Source organism: Diaphorina citri, unplaced genomic scaffold, assembly GCF_000475195.1.
Source record: "Diaphorina citri unplaced genomic scaffold, Diaci psyllid genome assembly version 1.1 scaffold2153, whole genome shotgun sequence".
Taxonomy (NCBI): domain Eukaryota; kingdom Metazoa; phylum Arthropoda; class Insecta; order Hemiptera; family Psyllidae; genus Diaphorina; species Diaphorina citri.
In genome coordinates this window covers 13557-39143 of record NW_007379578.1, presented here as the reverse complement: position 1 = coordinate 39143, position 25587 = coordinate 13557, and the positions used below count along the sequence as shown (strand labels likewise).

At 38.3% G+C, this 25587-nt stretch overlaps 1 protein-coding gene across 1 annotated transcript; it reads left to right on the top strand.

The window, feature by feature from the left end:
• Positions 1-679: 679 nt before the first annotated feature.
• Positions 680-23844, top strand: LOC103518320. The gene is made up of 9 exons (XM_026830162.1): positions 680-1241; positions 9553-9752; positions 10144-10431; positions 11408-11523; positions 12235-12322; positions 12934-13098; positions 22199-22486; positions 22833-23033; positions 23604-23844. The coding sequence occupies exons 1-9, from the start codon at positions 817-819 to the stop codon at positions 23813-23815; spliced, it is 1983 nt and encodes a 660-aa protein (XP_026685963.1). The 5' UTR covers positions 680-816; the 3' UTR covers positions 23816-23844.
• Positions 23845-25587: the final 1743 nt, after the last annotated feature.

Sequence of the window (25587 nt, the reverse complement as noted above, 5' to 3'; positions counted from 1 at the left end):
GTTTGATACCTACGTTCTTTTTGAGTGTATATTCAGCCTTGTCGAATATTTTTTGGTGGAAAGACTGGAAAAAATTTATCTAGAGGTTCTTTGAAATTTTGTTTTGATTAGACCGGAAATTTGAACTAGACAATAAACGATATTCACCTAACCTTTTGGATATAAATTAGAAAATAATTCACTGTGTCCGCTTTTTTTCTTCTAATTGTTCAACGTCTCGTAGCACGATAATTCGAAACAATCGCGTTCGAAACTGTCGTATTTCGTTTGTGTTGATTTTTCCCGAGATCTCGTTTTGATATTTCCAAAATCTCGGTTTGATTTTCGAACTTTTCGTCAGACAAACCATAAACTTTTTACTTTTTTTATTGCGGTTTCGTAAAAGTCGACATTTCAGACGTCTCATCACGTCGTTTTTATTTAATTGAAGTGAAAGTTTGATAGGTACATACGTTCTTTTTGAGTGCATTTTATATTCAGCCTTGTCGAATATTTTTTGGTGGAAAGACTGGAAAAATTTTTATCTAGAGGTTCTTTGAAATTTTGTTTTGATTAGACTGGAAATTTGAACTAGACAAATTTTTTAATAAATTCTTCCCATGATATTAGTGGAGATGACAAATGCACCAAATTATTCCCATGATATTGACTAGACAAATTTTTTAATAGCAGACAAGGATCTCTCTTAAAACTGAAACAAAAAGTTTTCAAAGGGAAAAAATAAAATGAGACAGATTTTCGCGGCTTTTAGTTCCTCATGCGGTGTTCACACCAGGAAATAGGTTTCCCCTTGGTGTAAATTTTCTGCTGTACGTGATGGTCAAAGGGTACAAAGACTTTGTTGATCTCTTTCAATTCACCATGTCTCACAAACTGGAACTCATTATTCTCCTGTGTTTCTGGCTGGAGTCTGGCCTGTCCAAACCAATCCAAAAGACTGACAGCGAAAGCATTGCCAAAAGGCTCAACTCAGAGTTGCAAGACATTATTAAGCTTTCTGTGCTCGATGCAGATATGAAAGTGTTAAGGACATTGCCCGAGGCAAAGCTTAGTGTTTTGGAGAACTTGCTGAAACTCTGGCAGGAGGAGGCGGAGGAGCAACCACAGGCGGACGAACCTATGGAGGATGTGTACCTATCAGATGCTCCTTCATCCAGTGGAGATGTAAGAGTGGAGGTGGAGGAGACAGCAACATTGAGTAGCCATGAGCCGGCCAACAACTCTAAAACATATCGAGACATGTGAGTTATTAATATTCTTATCTGGTGGAACGGGAATTGGTTTAATTTTTCATTTTATTTCAAAATTTTACACCTTTGGCGTGTTTTTAATGTGAATTTTGGCTTCAAATGTTCAAATTGTCAAAGACCCATCTGTGCACAAATTCCGTTAAGCACTGATAAGGGGGAAAATATACTTACCAAATTCCAAAGTTTACATTCAATATAGTAGGCTAATGAATGCATATTTGTTTGGACGTAGGTATGTGTGTACTGTGCACACCTATCAATATAATATATAGGTGTCTGTACTGAGGTATTTACTCGGGTTGACACATTCTACCGCGGATTATCTTGAGATAGACTTCAATCCTGGATTGATCCGAGGATTATGTATAGGCAATTTAATGTCAACCTTATAATCCAACTCGGTAAGCCCTGACATTAGTGTAGAATTGTAGATTTAGAACTATGTAGTATAAATGCCGACTGGATTTAAATTTCTTTTATTTATAGGTACCTATACTGCTCGAATATTGCCAAATAGTCCCTTTACCCGAGCATCAGCAGTAGTAGGCTACTTTTATAAGCGTGGTCAATGTCTGAAATAATATTGGTGAGGATAAAATTCTCTTCTTCGGTTGGGATTGAACCCTCACCCTCCTGATTACCAGGCGAGCGTTTTGACCACTACACCACCAAGGCAGAGGATATTATAGAGCCAGCGACGTGACGTGCAAAATACCTCATAAGGTACAAAATTATTTAGGTACCTAGTACAGAAGTACCTACATAGCATACAGTCAAATTTAAGACACTAATATTATTCCATTGATTTATGCCGTATTCTATGCGCTTTATGTCTATTTGACTTTCTTTCAAAGAGAGTTGGGCCGTATGTGGATTAATTACAAATATTGATTCCACTATTCCATTTGTCTCGTCTCGAGCTTTCATTCATCATGATCAGAGAAGTTCAGAATATGGCACTTATTTTTCTAAAATATGGCACTAAAAAACATGGCAATATGGGATTTATTTTGGGAAAATATGGCATTTATTTGTTCAAAACATGGAAAAATAAGTAATTTTTTTCAAGAATCAGGGGCAATTATTTTACATTTTTCCTTGGAACGTCAAATAAAAAACCTTTTAAAATAATTTTTTGCTGTTTTGACTTCAGATTTGGATTTTTGAGGACTTTTTACATATAGGAATCGAAATGTTTTCCCAAATGCTTTCATGCTAAATGTTTTCCGAAATGCATAATCACCATTTAAGTACTGTTCTTTTTTAGTACTTTTTTGCGTTTTTTTTTCTTTGGTCTTAGAGTTTTATATTTTATCCAAAAATGCTTAAAATATGGCAAAATAAGCAAAAAGAAGTAAGTCTTTTTAGGCTTTTCATGGCATTTTTCATTGCAAAATAAGCCTTTTTAGGCTTTTTAAGGCATTTTCCCAAATTTTGCTAAAATATGGCAAAATAGTATGGTGCCATGACAATATGGCATTTGAACTTCCTTGATCATGATTCATACCTGATGTTTCCCTATTCAGTATCGGACAATTAGCACGTGCCCAACAAGTTGATGTCTCTGAGACTAGATGGCGATGACATGCCTACACTTCTGTCTGCAAGACAGATGAGCTCAATACCCTATTACATGTCATTATTGTGACATTGGAATCTTATAGACAATGAGTCTACAGCTCAACACTCGTATTATGTACATATTAATAGCAAGGCTGCACCAAGACAACTGGCGAGAGGTGAAATGGGATGAAGCACCTTTGGAGTTTCCTGTGTCCACAGAAATTTCTGCAAGTTTGAAAATGGAATTTTCGGAAACAACTCGTCGAAGTCGTGTTACTCGAATTAGTTTAAAAGTGATGAAACTGAACTAAAATAATCGTCTTTAAAAAACACTTTTAACGGCCACAAGTCATTTCTTTAGTTCTTTAAATGATTTAAAATTTACGGTATTATTGTTGAGGAAATGGATGCAATGCGAGTGTCTGAAGCTGTGTTCACACATAGTCCACCACCGTCGGTCGACCATCGATCCACTTCGATACACATCGATCGACGGCCGTTGACTGTGTGGACACAGCTTCAGGAGCAACCCCGGCAACCCGTTCTCACTGTTTCAACACCAAACACTCCGTCTCATAGATACAAGTTCAAAGACCGGCGCCGTACGGCGACTTTGACAAAAGTACAACTAGGTGCACGATACTATGAAGCACCTTTGGAGTTTCCTGTGTCCACAGAAATTTCTGCAAGTTTGAAAATGGAATTTTCGGAAACAACTCGTCGAAGTCGTGTAACCCGAATGAGTTTAAAAGTGATGAAACTGAACTAAAATAATCGTCTTTAAAAAACACTTTAAACGGCCACAAGTCATTTCTTTAGTTCTTTATATGATTTAAAATTTACGGTACCTATTATTGTTGAGGAAATGGATGCAATGCGAGTGTCTGAAGCCGTGTCCACACATAGTCCACCACCGTCGGTCGACCATCGATCCACTCCGATACACATCGATCGACGGCCGTTGACTATGTGGACACAGCTTCAGGAGCAACCCCGCGCGGCAACCCGTTCTCACTGTTTCAACACCAAACACTCCGTCTCATAGACACAAGTTCAAAGACCGGCGCCGTACGGCGACTTTGACAAAAGTAAGACTAGGTGCACGATAAATACCCTTCACATTTGAAAGTAGCACGAGGTACAAGCATAAACAACACATGTATCGCGTAATATTCTGTAAACAAACACGGAATGTGTACGATAACTCAGTGGTGAAGTGGTTAGCGCGGTGGACTTCGGATCTGGAGGTTGATGGTTCGAGTCCAAGTCAAGTCGTGAAATTTAGCGTAGTGTATTAACCAGGGAACGACATTTGTGACAAGCATTTATGCTTAACACAATTAAAATTCCTTTCTATATAAATAATAAAATTATTGTAGATTTGTCTGTACATTGCTTAGAATCGTGAAATTTTAGTTATTCTTACTCCTTATGCATCCACGATTCCAAAAATCACATTAGAAAAATTTCTGTCTGTCTGTCTGTATGTATGTGTGTATGTCTGTCTGTTACGCTAAATAGGCCTTTGGTTGTCTTCTTTTCACGCAAAAACGGCTCGACCGATTTTGATGAAATTTTTTGTGGTTGTTAAGGGTGTGTGTGTGGTGGGTGTGGGTGTGTGAGGATGGGGTGTGGTGTGATGTGTGTGTGGTGTATGTGGTGTGATGGGTGTGGGTGTGTGATGGGTGTGCGTATGTGTGGTGGTCCCGTACAAAGGACGGGTCAACCTAAATATTGTTCAAAGGTAGGTATGGGAAAAAGTTCAACGGATACCTATATAGGCATTAAGTGCCTACTATCTGCATTCCATTGCTCCGTTTTACGTAATATAGTAAAAGAGGATGTCCATTATTATGCCATGAAACTGAAAATATTATTGTCCAGTCGAAATTTGCTTACGATGGATATTTCCAATGAGAATGAATGGAGTACTATTACTAATACTAGTAAGTAAAACGGTACAGGGCTTACCAAACCAGGGCAAATATTGAGTTGTATTTTGTTGAGAAAACCTCATTTTCCTACATCACCTAAAGATAAACCTTTCAAAGGCTTCGGATTAGATTGATATAAGCTTACCATACCAAATTTGGTGCTTTCCTGAATAAATGCAGCTTTTGGCCAAAATTGTGACGTTAGGCCACCCACTATAGGTGGTACCCACGAAAGTGTGAAGAAGCTCTGCTTTACGACAAAAATTCATGATTTGATTTGTAGGTACTTACTGGGTATACCTAAAAAACGGATTACACAAAATTCAACTGATTGGCCATAAGGAGTGCGAAAATTAGCTGACTGACCAAAAGGCAATATGCAAAACGGCGGTTTACATCGTTTGGCGAAAGAAAATTTCGGAAAAGTCGTACCATTTTCCAGTAGTACAGGAAAAACCACTTTCGGGATCATAAAACTCAACTGATTGGCAATAAGGAGTACGACTCCTGTACCTACTACTGGAAAATGGTACGACTTTTCCGAAAGTTTCTTTCACCAAACGATGTAAACCGCTGTTTTATTGAGGAGCTACGTTGATCGAGTAGCAACCAGTGCAGTGGAGGCATTATACCAGTGTAAACAGATTGATGATATACGAGTAGATGAGAATCAATAGTAAAGGGAGGCACATGGTAATGCTGTGATAGGTGATACCCACGAAAGTGTGAAGAAGCTCTGCTTTACGACAAAAATTCACGATTTACTTCAACCTGCCTCGGCGTGACTATTGGTTGCATATTGCCTGGAGGTCAGTCAGCTAATTTTCGCACTCCTTATGGCCAATCAGTTGAATTTTGTGTAATCAGTTTTTTAGGTATAGGTACCCGTACTTACTTCAACCCGCCTCAGAGTAACTATTGTAAGACAACATGTTTATTTTCGGAATTGAAGATCCACTCCGGTCTGCGGAATTTATTTTTGCTCGGAATCAACTCTAGTGCATATTGCCTTATGGTCAGTCAGCTAATTTTCGCACTCCTTATGGCCAATCAGTTGAATTTTGTGTAATCAGTTTTTTAGGTATATGTATAGGTACCCGTACTTACTTCAACCCGCCTCAGCGTGACTATTGGAAGACAACATGTTTATTTTCGGAATTGAAGATCCACTCTGGTCTGCGGAATTTATTTTTGCTCGGAATCAACTCTAGTTTTTTTTTTTTTTATTTATTGAGACTTTTCTATAAAAGACACTCGTAGACTCGTTCGTACTTTTTATGCTGAATAGTTTTGACACGCGTCTTATTGAAGCGATCAGTTTTCCCATATTTAGAATTTCAGAGTCGCTGCTATCTCCATTTGTCTCGTCTCGAGCTTTCATTCATCATGATCAGAGAAGTTCAGAATATGGCACTTATTTTTCTAAAATATGGCACTAAAAAAACATGGCAATATGGGATTTATTTTGGAAAAATATGGCATTTATTTGTTTAAAACATGGCAAAATAAGCAATTTTTTCAAGAATCAGAGGCAATTATTTTACATTTTTCCTTGGAACGTCAAATAAAAAACCTTTTAAATAATTTTTTGCTGTTTTGACTTTAGATTTGGATTTTTGAGGACTTTTTACATAGGAATCGAAATGTTTTCCCAAATGCTTTCATGCTAAATTTGGCTGGGATTGAACCCACGCCCTCCTGTTTACCAGGCGAGCGCCTTGACCACTACACCACCGAGGTAGGTGGTTTTTAGGGCTGTTGGTCCCTAAACTTAAGTCTCAGCGTGGCACCGTGCTTAACAAACGGCTCTAAGGCCAGCCACTACTGCTCAGACCATCTGAACGTGTGGCGGAAAAAGCATCAGATCGCGGTCTGTCAGGTGGCTGGGATTGAACCCACGCCCTCCTGTTTACCAGGCGAGCGCCTTGACCACTACACCACCGAGGTAGGTGGTTTTTAGGGCTGTTGGCTTAACAAACGGCTCTAAGGCCAGCAACTCATGCTCAGATCATCTGAACGTGTGGCGGAAAAAGCATCAGATCGCGGTCTGTCAGGCGGTCTCACAGTGTGATTGGCTGGTCTGATTTTCCCCTGATCAATAGGCAATAGGTTTATCTTTAGGTGATGTAGGAAAATGAGGTTTTCTGTCGTTCGCGCCGGTTTCCGGTTAACTAAATCATATGGTAGAGGTTGAGGTGTTTGAGGTAGGTAAAAAGGGAGTTGACGCCTTCGGGGTTGTCATCCAGAGATGGAGGGGGGTGGAGGGAGGAGCGGACTTGATTGTGGAGGCGGCAGGATAATAGATGGCGGACGGTGACGAGGTCGCCACACTGACAGAGTGGAGGGTCAGTTTTGGTAAAAAGGTGGTTGTGTGTTAGGCGGGTGTGTAGCGTAGTGGTCAAGACGCTCGCCTGGTAAACAGGAGGGTGTGGGTTCGATCCCAGCCGAGGCATGGAATTTTATCCCCATTTATTTGAGATTTTGACTACATAATAATGGAGATGCCAAACTGTTTGAAATATGACTACCTGACGACATCCAGGCTGGCGTAGATCGTATGATTGTAAGCACGTGGTGGTGTTGTTGATGGTGTTGTTCTTAGCGGTAATCAGAGTCAGTTGTCATAATAATATATGATACAAGTTATTAACAATACACTTACTTCAAAGGCAACCTCCATAGCCGAGTGGGTATCACACTAGGCTTGTACACCGAAGGTTGCGGATTCGATTCCCGGCGAGTTCGAAGTTTTTTCGGCGCTGTGCTTGGAGTTCGGGGTGCACTCAGCCTTGTGAAGATAATTGAGGAGCTACGTTGATCGAGTAGCAACCAGTGCAGTGGAGGCATTATACCAGTGTAAACAGATTGATGATACGAGTAGATGAGAATCAATAGTAAAGGGAGGCACATGGTAATGCTGTAGCTTCACATCAACCAATGAAATTCTTTGTTCAGTGATTACTCGCTTTTTTTGAAGAGGTTTGACAGAGTAGTCGGTGGCCTAACGTCAAAAAAGCTGCATTTCGTCAGGAAAGCACCAAATTTGGCATGGACCTTTATTTGGACCATATAAAACTTTTAGGAAGGGGTGACACCGAAAACCATGTATACGAACAAAATGGCGGCCTTTTTTTCAAAATGGCGGCCAAAAAAAGGGGTTTTTTAAAAATATCTCGTTTCCGATAAAAATTTTCTAATAACAATAAATTGGAAAGTTGTTTGCCTTTTTATTTTCTACATTTTATGCATTTACACTTTTTCTCTAGGATGTACCGTAATCCCGTACTGTAATGATTTTTCCAATATAGCGGCCAAAAAGAGGTATTCTCACAATATCGCGTTTCCAGTAAATTTTTTCGAAGGATAATGAATTAAAAAGTTGTTTGTATTTTTGTTTTCTACATTTTATAAATTTACACTTTTCTTCTAGGATGTACCGTAATCCCGTAATGGTCGATCCCGTTTTTGGGATATGCTGCTACTATAGGGAAATCCTTAAAAATTGTCCAATATATTGAAATAATATATTGAATTGTATGTTTTCAGGTATGCTGACTTGAAAAAAGTGGTTATTTTGCCGATTTAAGAAGCTAGGCGACATCAACTATCTCATTACCTTTGATACCACAGTGTGACGGGCACCACGTAAAAGTGATGTCCTTTTTGCATAGTTTGAGATAGTTCCAAGTTGAGTACACTTTGGTTATCAAAGGGTTAGTGAATCTAACATTAGTGATTATTTTTAAATGGAAAATTTTCGACCAAAAATCGGCCGCCATATAGGCGGCTTGGGACTTGGAAAAATGTTCATTTTTTTTTTCTTCAAATACGTATTCCGCAAATGTAATAGAAAGTCGTGTGATGTTCATACCAGCTTGTTTTCTATGACTAAATCGTCTAGACGTCTAGACAGTGTTGCCGATCTCAGAACCTGTCACGCGATCCTGTTTGTCTTGTCAGCGAGCAACCCTCCGAAATTTGTTGTCGAAAATAAACAGATCATAAATCACGCGGCCTAGTCTCGTTTTCCCTCTGATTTTAGTTATTTGGTGATTTTTAGAGTAGAGCATTTTCTTTTCCGACATTTCTTCGAGAGTTCATGCGTACCAATTGGGGGGGCGTGGTTTATAACCAGTGCTTTCCGCCCAGGCTCAACCTAGTGGTTTAGTCATATTTTACAGACTAGTTTAGAATCGCATGGTCGTCTTATTCCTGTTTGTCAAATTTGAATTGTCTGAAAAAAAAAAACAGGAAAATTTAGCTAAAATTGTTTGAAATTGCCGTTATTCTGCAAAGAGCATCCTAATTTTAATAGCATGCCCATTCCTCATCCCGTCATATTGATTGTTGTTTTGTACCAAAAGGAGTCCTACCAATCTTCCTTTCATATTATAACTTCTTTTTTTAGAGGTTTGATAGAGGGGCCTGTAACTGCTAAGGTCTTATCGTCCTAAAAGCAAAGAGAGAAGAAGGATAGGATACTAGAAACACATAATACGTTCGGAGAAGGAACCTTATCTGTTAAGGATAAAATCGGCCCTCGACTGCTAAAGTAAGGCTGGCTATCACTAATTTTTAAATTTTGTCAACAGGTACATAAATCCACCCGGGCTGGAATCAAACCCGAAACCTATGGCTCTTAAAGGCAAACGAGATAACTTCCAAGTTAACTAGGCTGGCTTTTTAGTCCGTCCTTCCTTTATTATTACAATAGTAATAAAAATGTAGGTATAAGGGACGGACTATTGTATTGTCCTTTTAATCATTGAAGTTTGACACCATCAATGTGTTGGTTCCCATTTCAGAAACAAGGAGATTCGTCTGAACACGATCAAGTCTCAGATCCTCACCTACTTGGGGTTTGCAGGACGACCCACCCCTGTTGTGAACTCCACAGAGGAGGAGCGTCAACAGATGATGGACATGTATGAGAAGATGAAACATTCGGCCAGTCATCCTGCGTCGGACAGCTTTACAGAGAAAGTCCAGAGCTTCTATCCTACCTGTGAGTTTTGTCGAGTTTAGAGCCCGTTCTTACTTTTCGCGAGTTTCATCCGATTTTTCCCCCCCGAATGTCCTGTAGGCAATGTAATTTAAATGAGAGTGTTCACACTACACACGATACGATTTTTTCCCGAACGACACAAAATTTTCTGTGAGGATCGGTGATCGGTACTATGGTCAAGGACCCGTTGAGGACACTTATATTCATTAGCATGGTTTGTTTATTTTCTCTTGGGTCGGTACTAGGCGAGGGTCGATGGTCGGTTCTCCGTTGTGGACGTCTACTTAAGGTAGCATCTCGATCTCGGGTCTCTACAAATAGATATCTCAAATCCGAACAAAGTTTTGTTTAAAGAGTAGGCGCACCAAATTCGACCTGTCTCATTCCTCAGGTGATCTTCCTCGAAACACGACCTCCGACTTGTGGAACAACAACGGAACCGTGATGAACTTGTTCTTCAACAACATCCAGGCTGTCCTATCCACATCCAACGTCCTTAAGGCCAAACTTCGTCTGTATAAACATTCCCGATCTGCCGAGAACCTGGTGGTGGCGGAGGAAGGGTGCACTCATAATCAGGACGAGAAGAAGAAAGGAGATGGAGAGACGAAGACAGTGGAGGACCGACTCATTCGCGTGTCCATCTATTGGTACACTCGGCCTTTGAAGAAATCCAAAGGTGAGTAGTGCCCACCACTCACGCTCAGACCGTTCCACAGATTTGAGTTCGTGTGTGGCGGAAAAAGCTTCTTCATACCCAGGTTTCCGAAACTTTTTCCTCCACACATTTTCTGAGCCGGAATGGCTGGCTTAATGTAATCGTCTGTAGCTAAATTTTGAAAATTATTGACTCTCCACCTGGAGGTACTGGGTCTGGGATGGACATTTTCTCACATAATTTTTTTCCGTTCCCGGATAGATATCATAAAATAATGCGAGAAAGCGATTATCGATGAAAGCTATTTATACTTACTGTTGGTACTGTTAAACCGAAAGCCAGCCGTTCCGAGAACGAACATTATCCCATCAGGATAAAATCCGCCCCGGACGGGAATCGAACCCGCGGCCTAGCGCTTACAAGGCAGACGCGCTACCAACTAAGCTAACTAGGCTGGCAATTTCATGTTTTTGTCTTCATTTTATAGCCCAGAGCCCAGTTTTCTTTGCAATTTCAGCTGCGCATGTTCCGTTTACTAATCCCTAAAGTTTTGTTCAAGTATTACCAGATTTATTTCTCCATTACCTCGGATAGGTATGTCGTGACTTACTCGTATATCTAGTATTGTATTGAGTTTGTCCGGTGCTTTTGCCAGTTGTGTTTGTTTCATTCTTAGAGTTGTTCAAAGGTGTAGAGATAGTCTGTAAAGATATATGCAGGTATAAATTGTATAATATAATTATGTAGACATTTGTGTAGAGATATACATATGTATAGACATTTGTGTAGAGATATAGGTTACATAAGTACATATGTATAGACATTTGTGTAGAGATATACATATGTATAGACATTTGTGTAGAGATATATCGAAGATACAGACAAGAAGAAGTTGCTGGACAGTCAAATGTTGTCCATCTATGGCGAAGAGTGGACAGAGTGGAATATCAAACCTGCTGTCAAAGCTTGGAAAGAGACTCCCAGCAAGAACTTCCAGACAAGAAGAAGTTGCTGGACAGTCAAATGTTGTCCATCTATGGCGAAGAGTGGACAGAGTGGAATATCAAACCTGCTGTCAAAGCATGGAAAGAGACTCCCAGCAAGAACTTTGGTGCATTCAACCTCTCTATACACGCTCCTCCTCGCATGGTGTTTGTCCAAATTTTGGTTCTTGTTTATTGCTGGGTTTAGTGGTGTCTAGACACATTCCTAACGTTATTTACATACATAAACATCAGATACCCTTTCACTCCTTGATGCCAAGACTTGGTACCCGAATTATTGTGAACACTCGTGTCATGAGTCATGTTCGAATCATGAATCCTCGTGAACAAAAAGAACTCCTAGATGAGAATTCTCACTGCTCGAGCCATGAAATTTCGTATTTTGGTGAAAAGTATGAGAACAAATGATTAGTGTCTCGTCTAGTCTCGTTTTCCATCTGATTTTAGTTATTTGGTGATTTTTAGAGTAGAGCATTTTCTTTTCCGACATTTCTTCGAGAGTTCATGAGTTCATGCCTACGAAACAGATACAAAATTAAAATCTCATTATATGCCATGGCTTTCAAGCTTTCGACCTAAAAAATATTCTGGGGTGAAAATAAAACAGATTAACCTACGAGCAGGTGAGTGTGGGACTGATACTAACTGTGCTAACTGAGTGATAGTTATTTCAAAAAGTGTTTCAATAATTAGTTTAGAGTCTGTTTTAAAATAGCGGTTTAACAAAATTGTCCCCAGTCTACTGAAACAGAGTCTGTTGAATTAAGAATCTTTCTCAGAAATCTTCCAGTTCTTTAACTTTACCCCCGTACCCGTTGAGGGCCTGTCTGTCATTGTGGAAGATGAAGATGGAGTCAAACTACCTGTGGACAAACTGTTTGCCGCGATGAATTGCTCGAATGAGGCATGTGAGTGTGGGACTGATACTAACTGTGCTAACTGAGTGATAGTTATTTCAAAAAGTGTTTCAATAATTAGTTTAGAGTCTGTTTTAAATAGCGGTTTAACAAAATTGTCCCCAGTCTACTGAAACAGAGTCTGTTGAATTAAGAATCTTTCTCAGAAATCTTCCAGTTCTTTAACTTTACCCCCGTACCCGTTGAGTTTGTTAACTAACATTCGTGTGTACAATTTACTTCTTATGTTTCCAAAGTAAATTTAACCCTTTTTTAATTGATACAATTTATACCTACCTCACACAGCCATAATTTTTGTATGTTTATTAGTTTGTGTTTGTAGCTAATTTGAATAGTGTAGAATTGCAGATGAAGGCTATTACATAATTCAGCACAACAGCACAATACATACATAGAATATTGTATGGTTTAAGTCGTTCAGAGACTACCCTGAGAGACCTCCTGTTTCACTTATACCTTTACTTATAGCAGTCTATCTCCTGTTTCACTTATATCCTTACTTATAGCAGTCCATCTCCTGTTTCACGTATACCCTTACTTATAGCAGTCTATCTCGTGTTTCACTGATACCCCTACTTATAGCAGTCTATCTCCTGTTTCAGCCACGGCCAGGCCCTTTCCCGGTTTCTTCGTCCATCCCAATCGAGAAAATGTTGAGTTCCAGTCCGGGGGCCAAGTCTCTCTCCCTTGGGCAGGATCGCCTGCTTACAATACACCTGTGTTCCCGATAATCGACCTGTGTAGTGTGAGCAATTACCCCCGTACCCGTTGAGTTTGTTAACTAACATTCGTGTGTACAATTTACTTCTTATGTTTCCAAAGTAAATTTAACCCTTTTTTACTTGATACAATTCATACCTACCTCACACAGCCATAATTTTTGTTTGTTTATTAGTTTGTGTTTGTAGCTAATTTGAATAGTGTAGAATTGTAGATGAAGGCTATTACATAATTCAGCACAATAGCACAGTACATAGAATATTGTATGGTTTAAGTCGTTCAGAGACTACCCTGAGAAACCTCCTGTTTCACTTATACCTTTAATTATAGCAGTCTATCTCCTGTTTCACTTATACCCTTACTTCTAGCAGTCCATCTCCTGTTTCACGTATACCCTTACTTATAGCAGTCTATCTCCTGTTTCAGCCACGGCCAGGCCCTTTCCCGGTTTCTTCGTCCATCCCAATCGAGAAAATGTTGAGTTCCAGTCCGGGGGCCAAGTCTCTCTCCCTTGGGCAGGATCGCCTGCTTACAATACACCTGTGTTCCCGATAATCGACCTGTGTAGTGTGAGCAATGAAACGGACAAACATAAGCTACGCCATCATAATCACCATAGAGAACAGAGGAGTCATTAATACACACGCAGAACATAATATTGCTGAGAGTTCATGCGTGATTAGGTCAAAAGCTTTGTTTAGGTCTCTTAAAAAATAAATAAATAATAATAATAATCAAATATCCACCTATCTCCATTTTATTCGACTTCAAAGCTATAACTTCATACCGTACGAAGTCGAAGATGTCAAGGAAAAATCTTCATACTTCAGCGTAATCTGCTTTGGCCTGATCACGAGGAATTCTTCAGACCGTTATTATAACACACTACCTTTGTGAAATGACCATTCCTTTGAAAATTCCATTAATAAGTTATTTAGAGAAAGTAGGTACTACTTCGTAAGTTTAGCATCAAACTAGAATGACTAGAAAAGCTCGTTTCATTGAAACTAAATTAATTTAGGTAAGATTTAGGTAAGTTCAAGTTACAAGAGGAGAAGTTGGTTCGAAAATATTTAAGAATAGTTTTCTTACAAGGCCGTATTTAAGGGAGGATATGTAAGTCAAGAGCCGCACTTAGCTTACAATCAAGATGCACTTGATGTTTTAAATTTCTGGACCAGACATTGTTTCAGGTGATAAGATTTAATGTTTTTCTTGCTTCTTTTTTTTACGTGTATTATTATATGTTCACTTATTTGGATAAAAAATAACAAAAAGTATGGGTATGACCTTGTATTTGCATTTTCATGAGTGCCAAACCCGAATTTGCAGACTTGCACCACCCAATTTATGTTCCTATCATGGGTTTATGTATATGTACGTCTGTGACCTTTAATTGCAGTACCAAAAATTACTCTGTCTGGGATTTTTTTTCCTCCTTATTTAGTCTGTATTATAAAAACATAATGTTTTGGGTATATGTATGTACTTATCAACCTATATCCTAATATGCATTGCATTATACGTGTATTGTATTTCAACCTGCATTGTAGAAACATCATACCTACATATTTTGGAACCAACCTTATAATATCTACATATCCCAGTACTTACCTACAAACAGGCATACATGATTTGATTTTCGTGTCATGATTTCGTTGATTTACTGCTGTAGACCTAAGGTACCGAATGACCGATAACTTACTCAGAATCTCAGATCATCCTCACTTTATAAGAATAGTTCACTTATAACTTATAATGATAGTCACATCTTGTCTTGTTCTATGTGTATGTACCTAGTACGAGTAGTACCAATTGGGGGGGCGTGGTTTATAACCAGTGCTTTCCGCCCAGGCTCAACCTAGTGGTTTAGTCATATTTTACAGACTAGTTTAGGATCGCATGGTCGTCTTATTCCTGTTTGTCAAATTTGAATTGTCTGAAAAACAACAGGAAAATTTAGCTAAAATTGTTTGAAATTGCCGTTATTCTGGAAAGAGCATCCTAATTTTAATAGCATGCCCATTGCCCATCATCCCGTCATATTGATTGTTGTTTTGTAGCAAAAGGAGTCCTACCAATCTTCCTTTCATATTATAACTTCTTTTTTTAGAGGTTTGATAGAGGGGCCTGTAACTGCTAATAAGGTCTTATCGTCCTAACAGCGAAGAGAAAAGAAGGACAGGATAGGAGAAACACAGACGTTCGGAGAAGGAACCTTATCTGTTATGGATAAAATCGGCCCTCGATTGCTAAAGTAAGGCTATCACTAATTTCTAATTTCTAAATTTTGTCAACCGGGCTGGAATCAAATCGCGTGTCCATCTATTGGTACACTCGGCCTTTGAAGAAATCCAAAGGTGAGTAGTGCCCACCACTCACGCTCAGACCGTTCCACAGACTTGGGTTCGTGTGTGGCGGAAAAAGCTTCTTCATACCAAGGTTTCCGCCACACATGTTCTGAGCGGGAATGGCTGGCCTAATGTAATCGTCTGTAGCTGAATTTTGAAAATTATTGACTCTCCACCTGGAGGTGCTGGGTCTGGGATGGATATTTTCTCACATAATTTTTTTTCCGTTCCCGGATAGACATGAATGTTTGTTAGATTCTTATCATAAAATAATGCGAGAAAGCGATTATCGATCAAAGCTATTTATACTTACTGTTGGTACTGTTAAACTATCGTTGTAAATGTACGTCTGTGACCTTTAATTTTTTTTTTTTTTTTTTAGCGCTCCTGTAAAATTTGGAAACTGTGACATAGATCCTTCTTCCGGGCATGGTCATTTGTGGTTTAGTAGCTACATTTGAGAAAGATCGAAAATTTCATGTTTTTGTCTTCATTTCATAGCTCAGAGCCCAGTTTTCTTTGCAATTTCAGCTGCGCATGTTCCGTTTACTAATCCCTAAAGTTTTGTTCAAGTATTACTAGATTTATTTCTTTATCACCTCGGATATGTCGTGACTTATATCTAGTATTGTATTGAGTTTGTTCGGTGCTTTTGCCAGTTGTGTTTTGTTTCATTCTTAGAGTTGTTCAACGGTGTAGAGATAGTCTGTAAAGATACATGCAGGTATAAACTGTATAATATAATTATGTAGACATTTGTGTAGAGATATACATATGTATAGACATTTGTGTAGAGATATACATATATGTATTATGTATAGACATTTGTGTAGAGATATACATATGTATAGACATTTGTGTAGAGATATATCGGAGATTGGTTAGACAGCGTGGTGTCTAGACACATTCCTAACGTTATTTACATACATAAACATCAGATACCCTTTCACTCCTTGATGCCAAGACTTGGTACCCGAATTGTGAACACTCGTGTCATGAGTCATGTTCGAATCATGAATTCTCGTGAACAAAAAGAACTCCTAGATGAGAATTCTCACTGCTCTAGCCATGAAATTTCTTATTTTAATGAAAAGTATGAGAACAAAAATGATTAGTGTCTCGTCTAGTCTCGTTTTCCCTCTGATTTTAGTTATTTGGTGATTTTTAGAGTAGAGCATTTTCTTTTCCGACATTTCTTCGAGAGTTCATGCCTACGAAACAGATACAAAATTAAAATCTCATTATATGCCATGGCTTTCAAGCTTTCGATCTAAAAAATAAAGCAGATTAACCTACGAGCATAGTCCTAGAGAAACCGAAATGTATCGAATTCTTATTATTGAAAATCTGGGCGTTACGAGGTATATTATGTTATGTTCTGCATTCACACGTGTACTTCACCGCCATGAACTTGGTCTGGGATAACAAACATGTATCCTCTAGTTATTTAGGTATACATCACCCAAACCCTGGGCTGAACATATAGACAAGTGTCTCGGGTATTATACAGACATGATATACATAGACGGGTTAAAACTTTACAGAGAGGCAAGTGCAGTTCATTTCAAGAGTGCAGACAGTTGACCACTTGCATACCAATGTACTCTGGTGCATTCAACCTCTCTATACACGCTCCTCCTCGCATGGTGTTTGTCCAAATTTTGGTTCTTGTTTATTGCTGGGTTTAGTTTTTTTATTACTCTATATCAGAATAAAGTGTTTTTGGTGCACTTTTCGAGCTAGACGTGGCGGATCGGGTCAAAATGTGTGCGTCTTGTATTTGACGTGACTTCACTCTGACCGCACCGTGCCGGTGCCGCAACTCCATTCTGTTGATATGAACGTGCCTATACAGATTCGCGATCTGCGGCAGAAGATGCCACGAACATTTCCGCGGTAGAACCACGAAATCATGTTCGTACATTTCTAACAGTTAATATTTGCGGCAGCGCGCAGGTATGTACGTACCTTTCATACGGAAAATTTGAAAGCGAGATGTTGTGTCGGATTGCCAAAAATTTTGTCGTCAGAAATCTGATCTAACAACCGCGTCACTATATCTATGAATGTTTATATTTGCCAGTCGGTTTGGATCTGTTTGAAAAACTCACAATGGAGAGCAAATAATTATAGAGTTTTTGGGGCAACTTTAAAGTTTCTTTCCCTAGAACAAAAATACCTACCGTTTCGCTTTGCTAAAGTAGGTGACTGACAAACTAACTATCTAGGTAGGTGATTTGTATATTTTCTATGTGTTTACGTCTCCTTGTTTCTACAGAACACAAGTTCTATCTGTTGATTCTGTTGATGTTAATACGTACTACTTCGTAAGTTTAGCATCAAACTAGAATGACTAGAAAAGCTCGTTTCATTGAAACTAAATTAATTTAGGTAAGATTTAGGTAAGTTCAAGTTACAAGAGGAGAAGTTGGTTCGAAAATATTTAAGAATAGTTTTCTTACAAGGCCGTATTTAAGGGAGAAGCTGAATATCCCGGGCTATCCTCTCGTTCTTGCTTCTTTTTTTTTATGTGTATTATTATATGTTCACTTATTTGGATAAAAAATAACAAAAAGTATGGGTATGACCTTGTATTTGCATTTTCATGAGTGCCAAACCCGAATTTGCAGACTTGCACCACCCAATTTATGTTCCTATCATGGGTTTATGTATATGTACGTCTGTGACCTTTAATTGCAGTACCAAAAATTACTCTGTCTGGGATTTTTTTCCTCCTTATTTAGTCTGTATTATAAAAACATAATGTTTTGGGTATATGTATGTACTTATCAACCTATATCCTAATATGCATTGCATTATACGTGTATTGTATTTCAACCTGCAATGTAGAAACATCATACATAGGTATTTTGGAACCAACCTTATAATATCTACATATCCCAGTACCTACTTACCTACAAACAGGCATACGTACATGATTTGACTTTCGTGTCATGATTTCGTTGATTTACTGCTGTAGACCTAAGGTACCGAATAACCGATAATTTACTCAGAATCTCAGATCATCCTCACTTTATAAGAATAGTGACTTTACCAGAATAAAGTGTTTTTGGTGCACTTTTCGAGCTAGACGTGGCGGATCGGGTCAAAATGTGTGCGTCTTGTATTTGACGTGACTTCACCCTGACCGCACCGTGCCGGTGCCGCTACTCCATTCTGTTGATATGAACGTGCCTATACAGATTCGCGATCTGCGGCAGATGAAATGTACGAAATCATGTTCGTACATTTCTAACAGCCAAGATTTGCCGCAGCGCGCAGGTATGTACGTACCTTTCATACCAGAAAATTTGAAAGCGAGATGTTGTGTCGGATTGCCAAAACTTTTGTCGTCAGAAATCTGATCTAATAACCGCGTCGTTATATCTATGAATATTTATATTTGCCAGTCGGTTTAGATCTGTTTGAAAAAATCACTATGGAGAGCAAATAATTATAATAGAGTTTTTGGGGCAACTTTAAAGTTTCTTTCCCTAGAACAAAAGTACCTACCGTTTCGCTTTGCTACTGTTCTTAACAACCCCAACCTGTTAACAGATCTGAAATTACTAAAGTAGGTGACTGACAGACTAACTATCTAGGCAAGTGATTTGTATACTTTCTATGTGTTTACGTCTCCTTGTTTCTACCAGAAGACAAGTTCTATCTGTTGATGTTAATATGTAAGTCAAGAGCCGCACTTAGCTTACAATCAAGATGCACTTGATGTTTTAAATTTCTGGACCAGACATTGTTTCAGGTGATAAGATTTAATGTTTTTCTTGCTTCTTTTTTTTATGTGTATTATTATATGTTCACTTATTTGGATAAAAAATAACAAAAAGTATGGGTATGACCTTGTATTTGCATTTTCATGAGTGCCAAACCCGAATTTGCAGACTTGCACCACCCAATTTATGTTGTGTGAGCAATGAAACGGACAAACATAAGCTACGCCATCATAATCACCATAGAGAACAGAGGAGTCATTAATACACACGCAGAACATATTGCTGAGAGTTCATGCGTGATTAGGTCAAAAGCTTTGTTTAGGTCTCTTAAATAAATAAATAATAATAATAATAAAATATCCACCTATCTCCATTTTATTCGACTTCAAAGTCAACGATGACAAATAACTTCATACCGTACGAAGTCGAAGATGTCAAGGAAAATCTTCATACTTTAGCGTAATCTGCTTTGGCCTGATCACGATGAATTCTTCAGACCGTTATTATAACACACTACCTTTGTGAAATGACCATTCCTTTGAAAATTCCATTAATAAGTTACTTAGAGAAAATAGGTACTAGGTACTTTGTAAGTTTAGCATCAAACTAGAATGACTAGAAAAGCTCGTTTCATTGAAACTAAATTAATTTAGGTAAGATTTAGGTAAGTTCAAGTTACAAGAGGAGAAGTTGGTTCGAAAATATTTAAGAATAGTTTTCTTACAAGGCCGTATTTAAGGGAGGGGCTGGGTATCCCGGGCTATCCCCTCAGACTTTGCTCCTAAATGTTGTTATAATGCTAAAAATGTTGGCCTCTAATTTAGGCCATCCACCTTTCAGTTGGATCTTTCATCAGTTTCCTATATCTGCCAGTCTTTTTTTATAACTTTTTACAAGTCTAAATCTATGTATAATATGTACCCAAACCCAAGCCAACGCCCCAACGTTTGTAACTTGACCTAAACTTATTCAGTTAAAACCTCATGTCATAAGGACGAATATTTATTTTTAATTTAATCTTATCCAATAAGTCCAATAACTCATAGTGAAACATTACTTATCTTTATGTTGTGTTTGTATAGTGTAAATGTACCTATTTGTATTAGTTGGACTTTGGTCGAGTAGGCATGTCACAATTTCATTGTTCATATTAATATTGACATTAGGTCCTATAGATCACCTGTGCTTAGGTTATACATATGTAGAGTTAGAGGGCGTTAATGCCTCTCACGAGAACAAAAGTGTATACTAATAAATCTACGCGAGGATGCGAGCACATGAAACAATGTGACAGTTTTTAAACTCACCGAGAATCCAACTTACATACTCTTGGCCTGTAATAATATGATCAAGTAATTCATATTCATTTAGATTTTACAAATGACTTTTTAGACGATATTGAGGGGCTCTCAATAAAAAGAGCTCATATTAAGTGGTATGCTTTTTTCCGCTAGGGATTGAATTAAAAGCTCTCTGTAAATTGCTCAATTTTCGTGCATTTTTGAACTACTGCAACAGATTTTATGGTTTAATAATAGGTATGCTGTATATCTAATAATCTCTCTCTATATTTCCCCAAAAGCGCCTTTTCCCCAAAAGGTATGCGCCCATCTGTAGAAAGCCCCTCATGTCTGACATTTTATTTATTCTCTTTTCGACATTTTTTCTCTTACATGGGACGTATTTTATGAATCAAATATGCAATTTGGAAAACACGACATTTTTCTTTTCCACGAAATAGAAAACACACAGAAATCGCCACGTCATTCACAAATTGTTTGATCAATAAAATACGTCAATTTTATTATTACCTATATCCTATATGTAATATCTATTTAAATTAATACCTAAGGGTATTTTATAATCGATACTGTTTCTTTTTTTAAGACTGATTTTAATTTTTATCCCGTCGAAGCTCAGAGACCCAGAGACCTCAAAGTGCCAATGCCTCAATGTACTCAATGATTACTAATGCCGGTCACTCATGCTCAGACTGTCTGTGAGCATGAGTTTCCGGCATAATATCGCAACTCAATATCTTAAGGCCAGGACTTACTTTGGTAATTGAAATCTGAGACTGAATAGTCTCTAGATAGAAATAGAACTAGGAGTATTGACGTTGCTTAACTATTAATTATTATTTTAATGTAAATAAGTTCCTACTGTTTCCTTCCTTTTTGCATGCTGTTTGGCATTTTATGTTATTTATTTATTACATGTATTTTTTAGTTTTTAAGTCCTCATATATTTTGTACTTACATACCTAGGTAGGCCTCTCTCATAAGAAATTAAGAATAATTCAAGATGGATAGGTATTCTTTGAGTTTAAGCTGTTAGGTAGGTCGATATATCGAATCAGACAGATAAAAAATAATTAGGATATCTATAACCTACTTTGTGTGAATATTGTAGAGAAATTAATTTTAAGTTTTACAGCTACGCTTGATGTGGCCTGTGGCGTGGCATGCCCATCCCGTAGTTTGCCTTTCGTCAGATGGGCGAGAAGGGGCACAATACTTCCCATTTAGGTGCTGGGTCAACACGAGAACACCAGAAAGTAACCCGTTGAAATATTTGCAATCGAAAAACGAGTACAAATTTTTGTCGATGGTGGGATTCGAACCCGGGACCTTCTGCATGGCAACCAAGCGCGTTACCATTGGACCAACGCGTTACGAGTTTTGTCGAGTTTAGGCCTGTTCCCACTATTCGCGAGTTTCATCCGATTTTTTTCCCCGAATGTCCTGTAGGCAATGTAATTTAAATGGGAGTGTTCACACTACACACGATACGATTTTTTCCCGAACGACACAAAATTTTCTGTGAGGATCGGTGATCGGTGTACTATGGTCAAGGCTCCGTTGAGGACGCTTCTATTCATTAGTATGGTTTGTTTGTTTTCTCTTGGGTCGGTACTAGGCGAGGGTCGATGGACGGTTCTTCTTTGTGGACGTCTACTTAAGGTATCATTTCGATCTCGGGTCTCTACAAATAGACATCTCAAATCCGAACAAAGTTTTGTTTAAAGAGTAGGCGCACCAAAGTCGACCTGTCTCATTCCTCAGGTGATCTTCCTCGAAACACGACCTCCGACTTGTGGAACAACAACGGAACCGTGATGAACTTGTTCTTCAACAACATCCAGGCTGTCCTATCCACATCCAACGTCCTCAAGGCCAAACTTCGTCTGTATAAACATTCCCGATCTGCCGAGAACCTGGTGGTGGCGGAGGAAGGGTGCACTCATAATCAGGACGAGAAGAAGAAAGGAGATGGAGAGACGAAGACAGTGGAGGACCGACTCATTCGCGTGTCCATCTATTGGTACACTCGGCCTTTGAAGAAATCCAAAGGTGAGTAGTGCCCACCACTCACGCTCAGACCGTTCCACAGATTTGAGTTCGTGTGTGGCGGAAAAAGCTTCTTCATACCCAGGTTTCCGAAACTTTTTCCTCCACACATTTTCTGAGCCGGAATGGCTGGCTTAATGTAATCGTCTGTAGCTAAATTTTGAAAATTATTGACTCTCCACCTGGAGGTACTGGGTCTGGGATGGACATTTTCTCACATAATTTTTTTCCGTTCCCGGATAGATATCATAAAATAATGCGAGAAAGCGATTATCGATGAAAGCTATTTATACTTACTGTTGGTACTGTTAAACCATCGTTGTAACTAATCTCCCTCTTTCCATTCCAGACAAGAAGAAGTTGCTGGACAGTCAAATGTTGTCCATCTATGGCGAAGAGTGGACAGAGTGGAATATCAAACCTGCTGTCAAAGCATGGAAAGAGACTCCCAGCAAGAACTTTGGCCTGTCTGTCATTGTGGAAGATGAAGATGGAGTCAAACTACCTGTGGACAAACTGTTTGCCGCGATGAATTGCTCGAATGAGGCATGTGAGTGTGGGACTGATACTAACTGTGCTAACTGAGTGATAGTTATTTCAAAAAGTGTTTCAATAATTAGTTTAGAGTCTGTTTTAAAATAGCGGTTTAACAAAATTGTCCCCAGTCTACTGAAACAGAGTCTGTTGAATTAAGAATCTTTCTCAGAAATCTTCCAGTTCTTTATTTTTACCCCCGTACCCGTTGAGTTTGTTAACTAACATTCGTGTGTACAATTTACTTCTTATGTTTCCAAAGTAAATTTAACCCTTTTTTACTTGATACAATTCATACCTACCTCACACAGCCATAATTTTTGTTTGTTTATTAGTTTGTGTTTGTAGCTAATTTGAATAGTGTAGAATTGTAGATGAAGGCTATTACATAATTCAGCACAATAGCACAGTACATAGAATATTGTATGGTTTAAGTCGTTCAGAGACTACCCTGAGAAACCTCCTGTTTCACTTATACCTTTAATTATAGCAGTCTATCTCCTGTTTCACTTATACCCTTACTTCTAGCAGTCCATCTCCTGTTTCACGTATACCCTTACTTATAGCAGTCTATCTCCTGTTTCAGCCACGGCCAGGCCCTTTCCCGGTTTCTTCGTCCATCCCAATCGAGAAAATGTTGAGTTCCAGTCCGGGGGCCAAGTCTCTCTCCCTTGGGCAGGATCGCCTGCTTACAATACACCTGTGTTCCCGATAATCGACCTGTGTAGTGTGAGCAATGAAACGGACAAACATAAGCTACGCCATCATAATCACCATAGAGAACAGAGGAGTCATTAATACACACGCAGAACATAATATTGCTGAGAGTTCATGCGTGATTAGGTCAAAAGCTTTGTTTAGGTCTCTTAAAAAATAAATAAATAATAATAATAATCAAATATCCACCTATCTCCATTTTATTCGACTTCAAAGCTATAACTTCATACCGTACGAAGTCGAAGATGTCAAGGAAAAATCTTCATACTTCAGCGTAATCTGCTTTGGCCTGATCACGAGGAATTCTTCAGACCGTTATTATAACACACTACCTTTGTGAAATGACCATTCCTTTGAAAATTCCATTAATAAGTTATTTAGAGAAAGTAGGTACTACTTCGTAAGTTTAGCATCAAACTAGAATGACTAGAAAAGCTCGTTTCATTGAAACTAAATTAATTTAGGTAAGATTTAGGTAAGTTCAAGTTACAAGAGGAGAAGTTGGTTCGAAAATATTTAAGAATAGTTTTCTTACAAGGCCGTATTTAAGGGAGGGGCTGGGTATCCCGGGCTATCCCCTCAGACTTTGCTCCTAAATGTTGTTATAATGCTAAAAATGTTGGCCTCTAATTTAGGCCATCCACCTTTCAGTTGGATCTTTCAGTTTCCCATATCTGCCAGTCTTTTTTATAAGTTTTTACAAGTCTAAATCTATGTATAATATGTACCCAAGCCAACGCCCCAACGTTTGTAACTTGACCTAAACTTATTCAGTTAAAACCTCATGTCATAAGGACGAATACTTATTTTTAATTTAATCTTATCCAATAACTCATAGTGAAACATTACTTATCTTTATGTTGTGTTTGTATAGTGTAAATGTACCTATTTATATTAGTTGTACTTTGGTCGAGTAGGCATTTCACAATTTCATTGTTCATATTAATATTGACGTTAGGTCCTATAAGATCACCTGTTATACATATGTAGAGTTAGGGCGTTAATGCCTCACACGAGAACAAAAGTGTATACTAATAAATCTACGCGAGGATGCGAGCACATGGAACAATGTGACAGTTTTTAAACTCACCGAGAATCCAACTTACATACTTGGCCTGTATTAATAATATGATCAAGTAATTCATATTCATTTAGATTTTACAAATGATTTTTTTAGACGATATTGAGGGGCTTTCAATAAAAAGAGCTCAATGAGCTCATATTTAGTGGTATGCTTTTTTCCGGTAGGGATTGAATTAAAAGCTCTCTGTAAATTGCTCAATTTTCGTGCATTTTTGAACTACTGCAACAGATTTTATGGTTTAAAATAGGTATGCTGTATATCTAATCTCTCTATATTTCCCCAAAAGCGCATTTTCCCCAAGGTATGCGCCCATCTGTTGAAAGCCCCCCATGTCTGACATTTTATTTATTCTCTTTTCGACATTTTTTCTCTTACATGGGACGTATTTTATGAATCAAATATGTACTTTGGAAAACACGACATTTTTCTTTTCCACGAAATAGAGAACACACAGAAATCACCACGTTATTCACAAATTGTTTGATCAATGAAATAGGTACGTCAATTTTATTATTACCTATAATTATGTAATATCTATTTAACCTATTACCTAGGGGTATTTTATAATCGATACTATTTCTTTTTTTAAGACTGATTTTAATTTTTATCCCGTCGAAGCTCAGAGACCCAGAGACCTCAAAGTGCCAATGCCTCAATGATTACTAATAATACTAATGCCGGTCACTCATGCTCAGACTGTTTGAGCATGAGTTTCCGGCATAATATCGCAACTCAATAGGACATCTTATGGCTAGGACATACTTTGGTA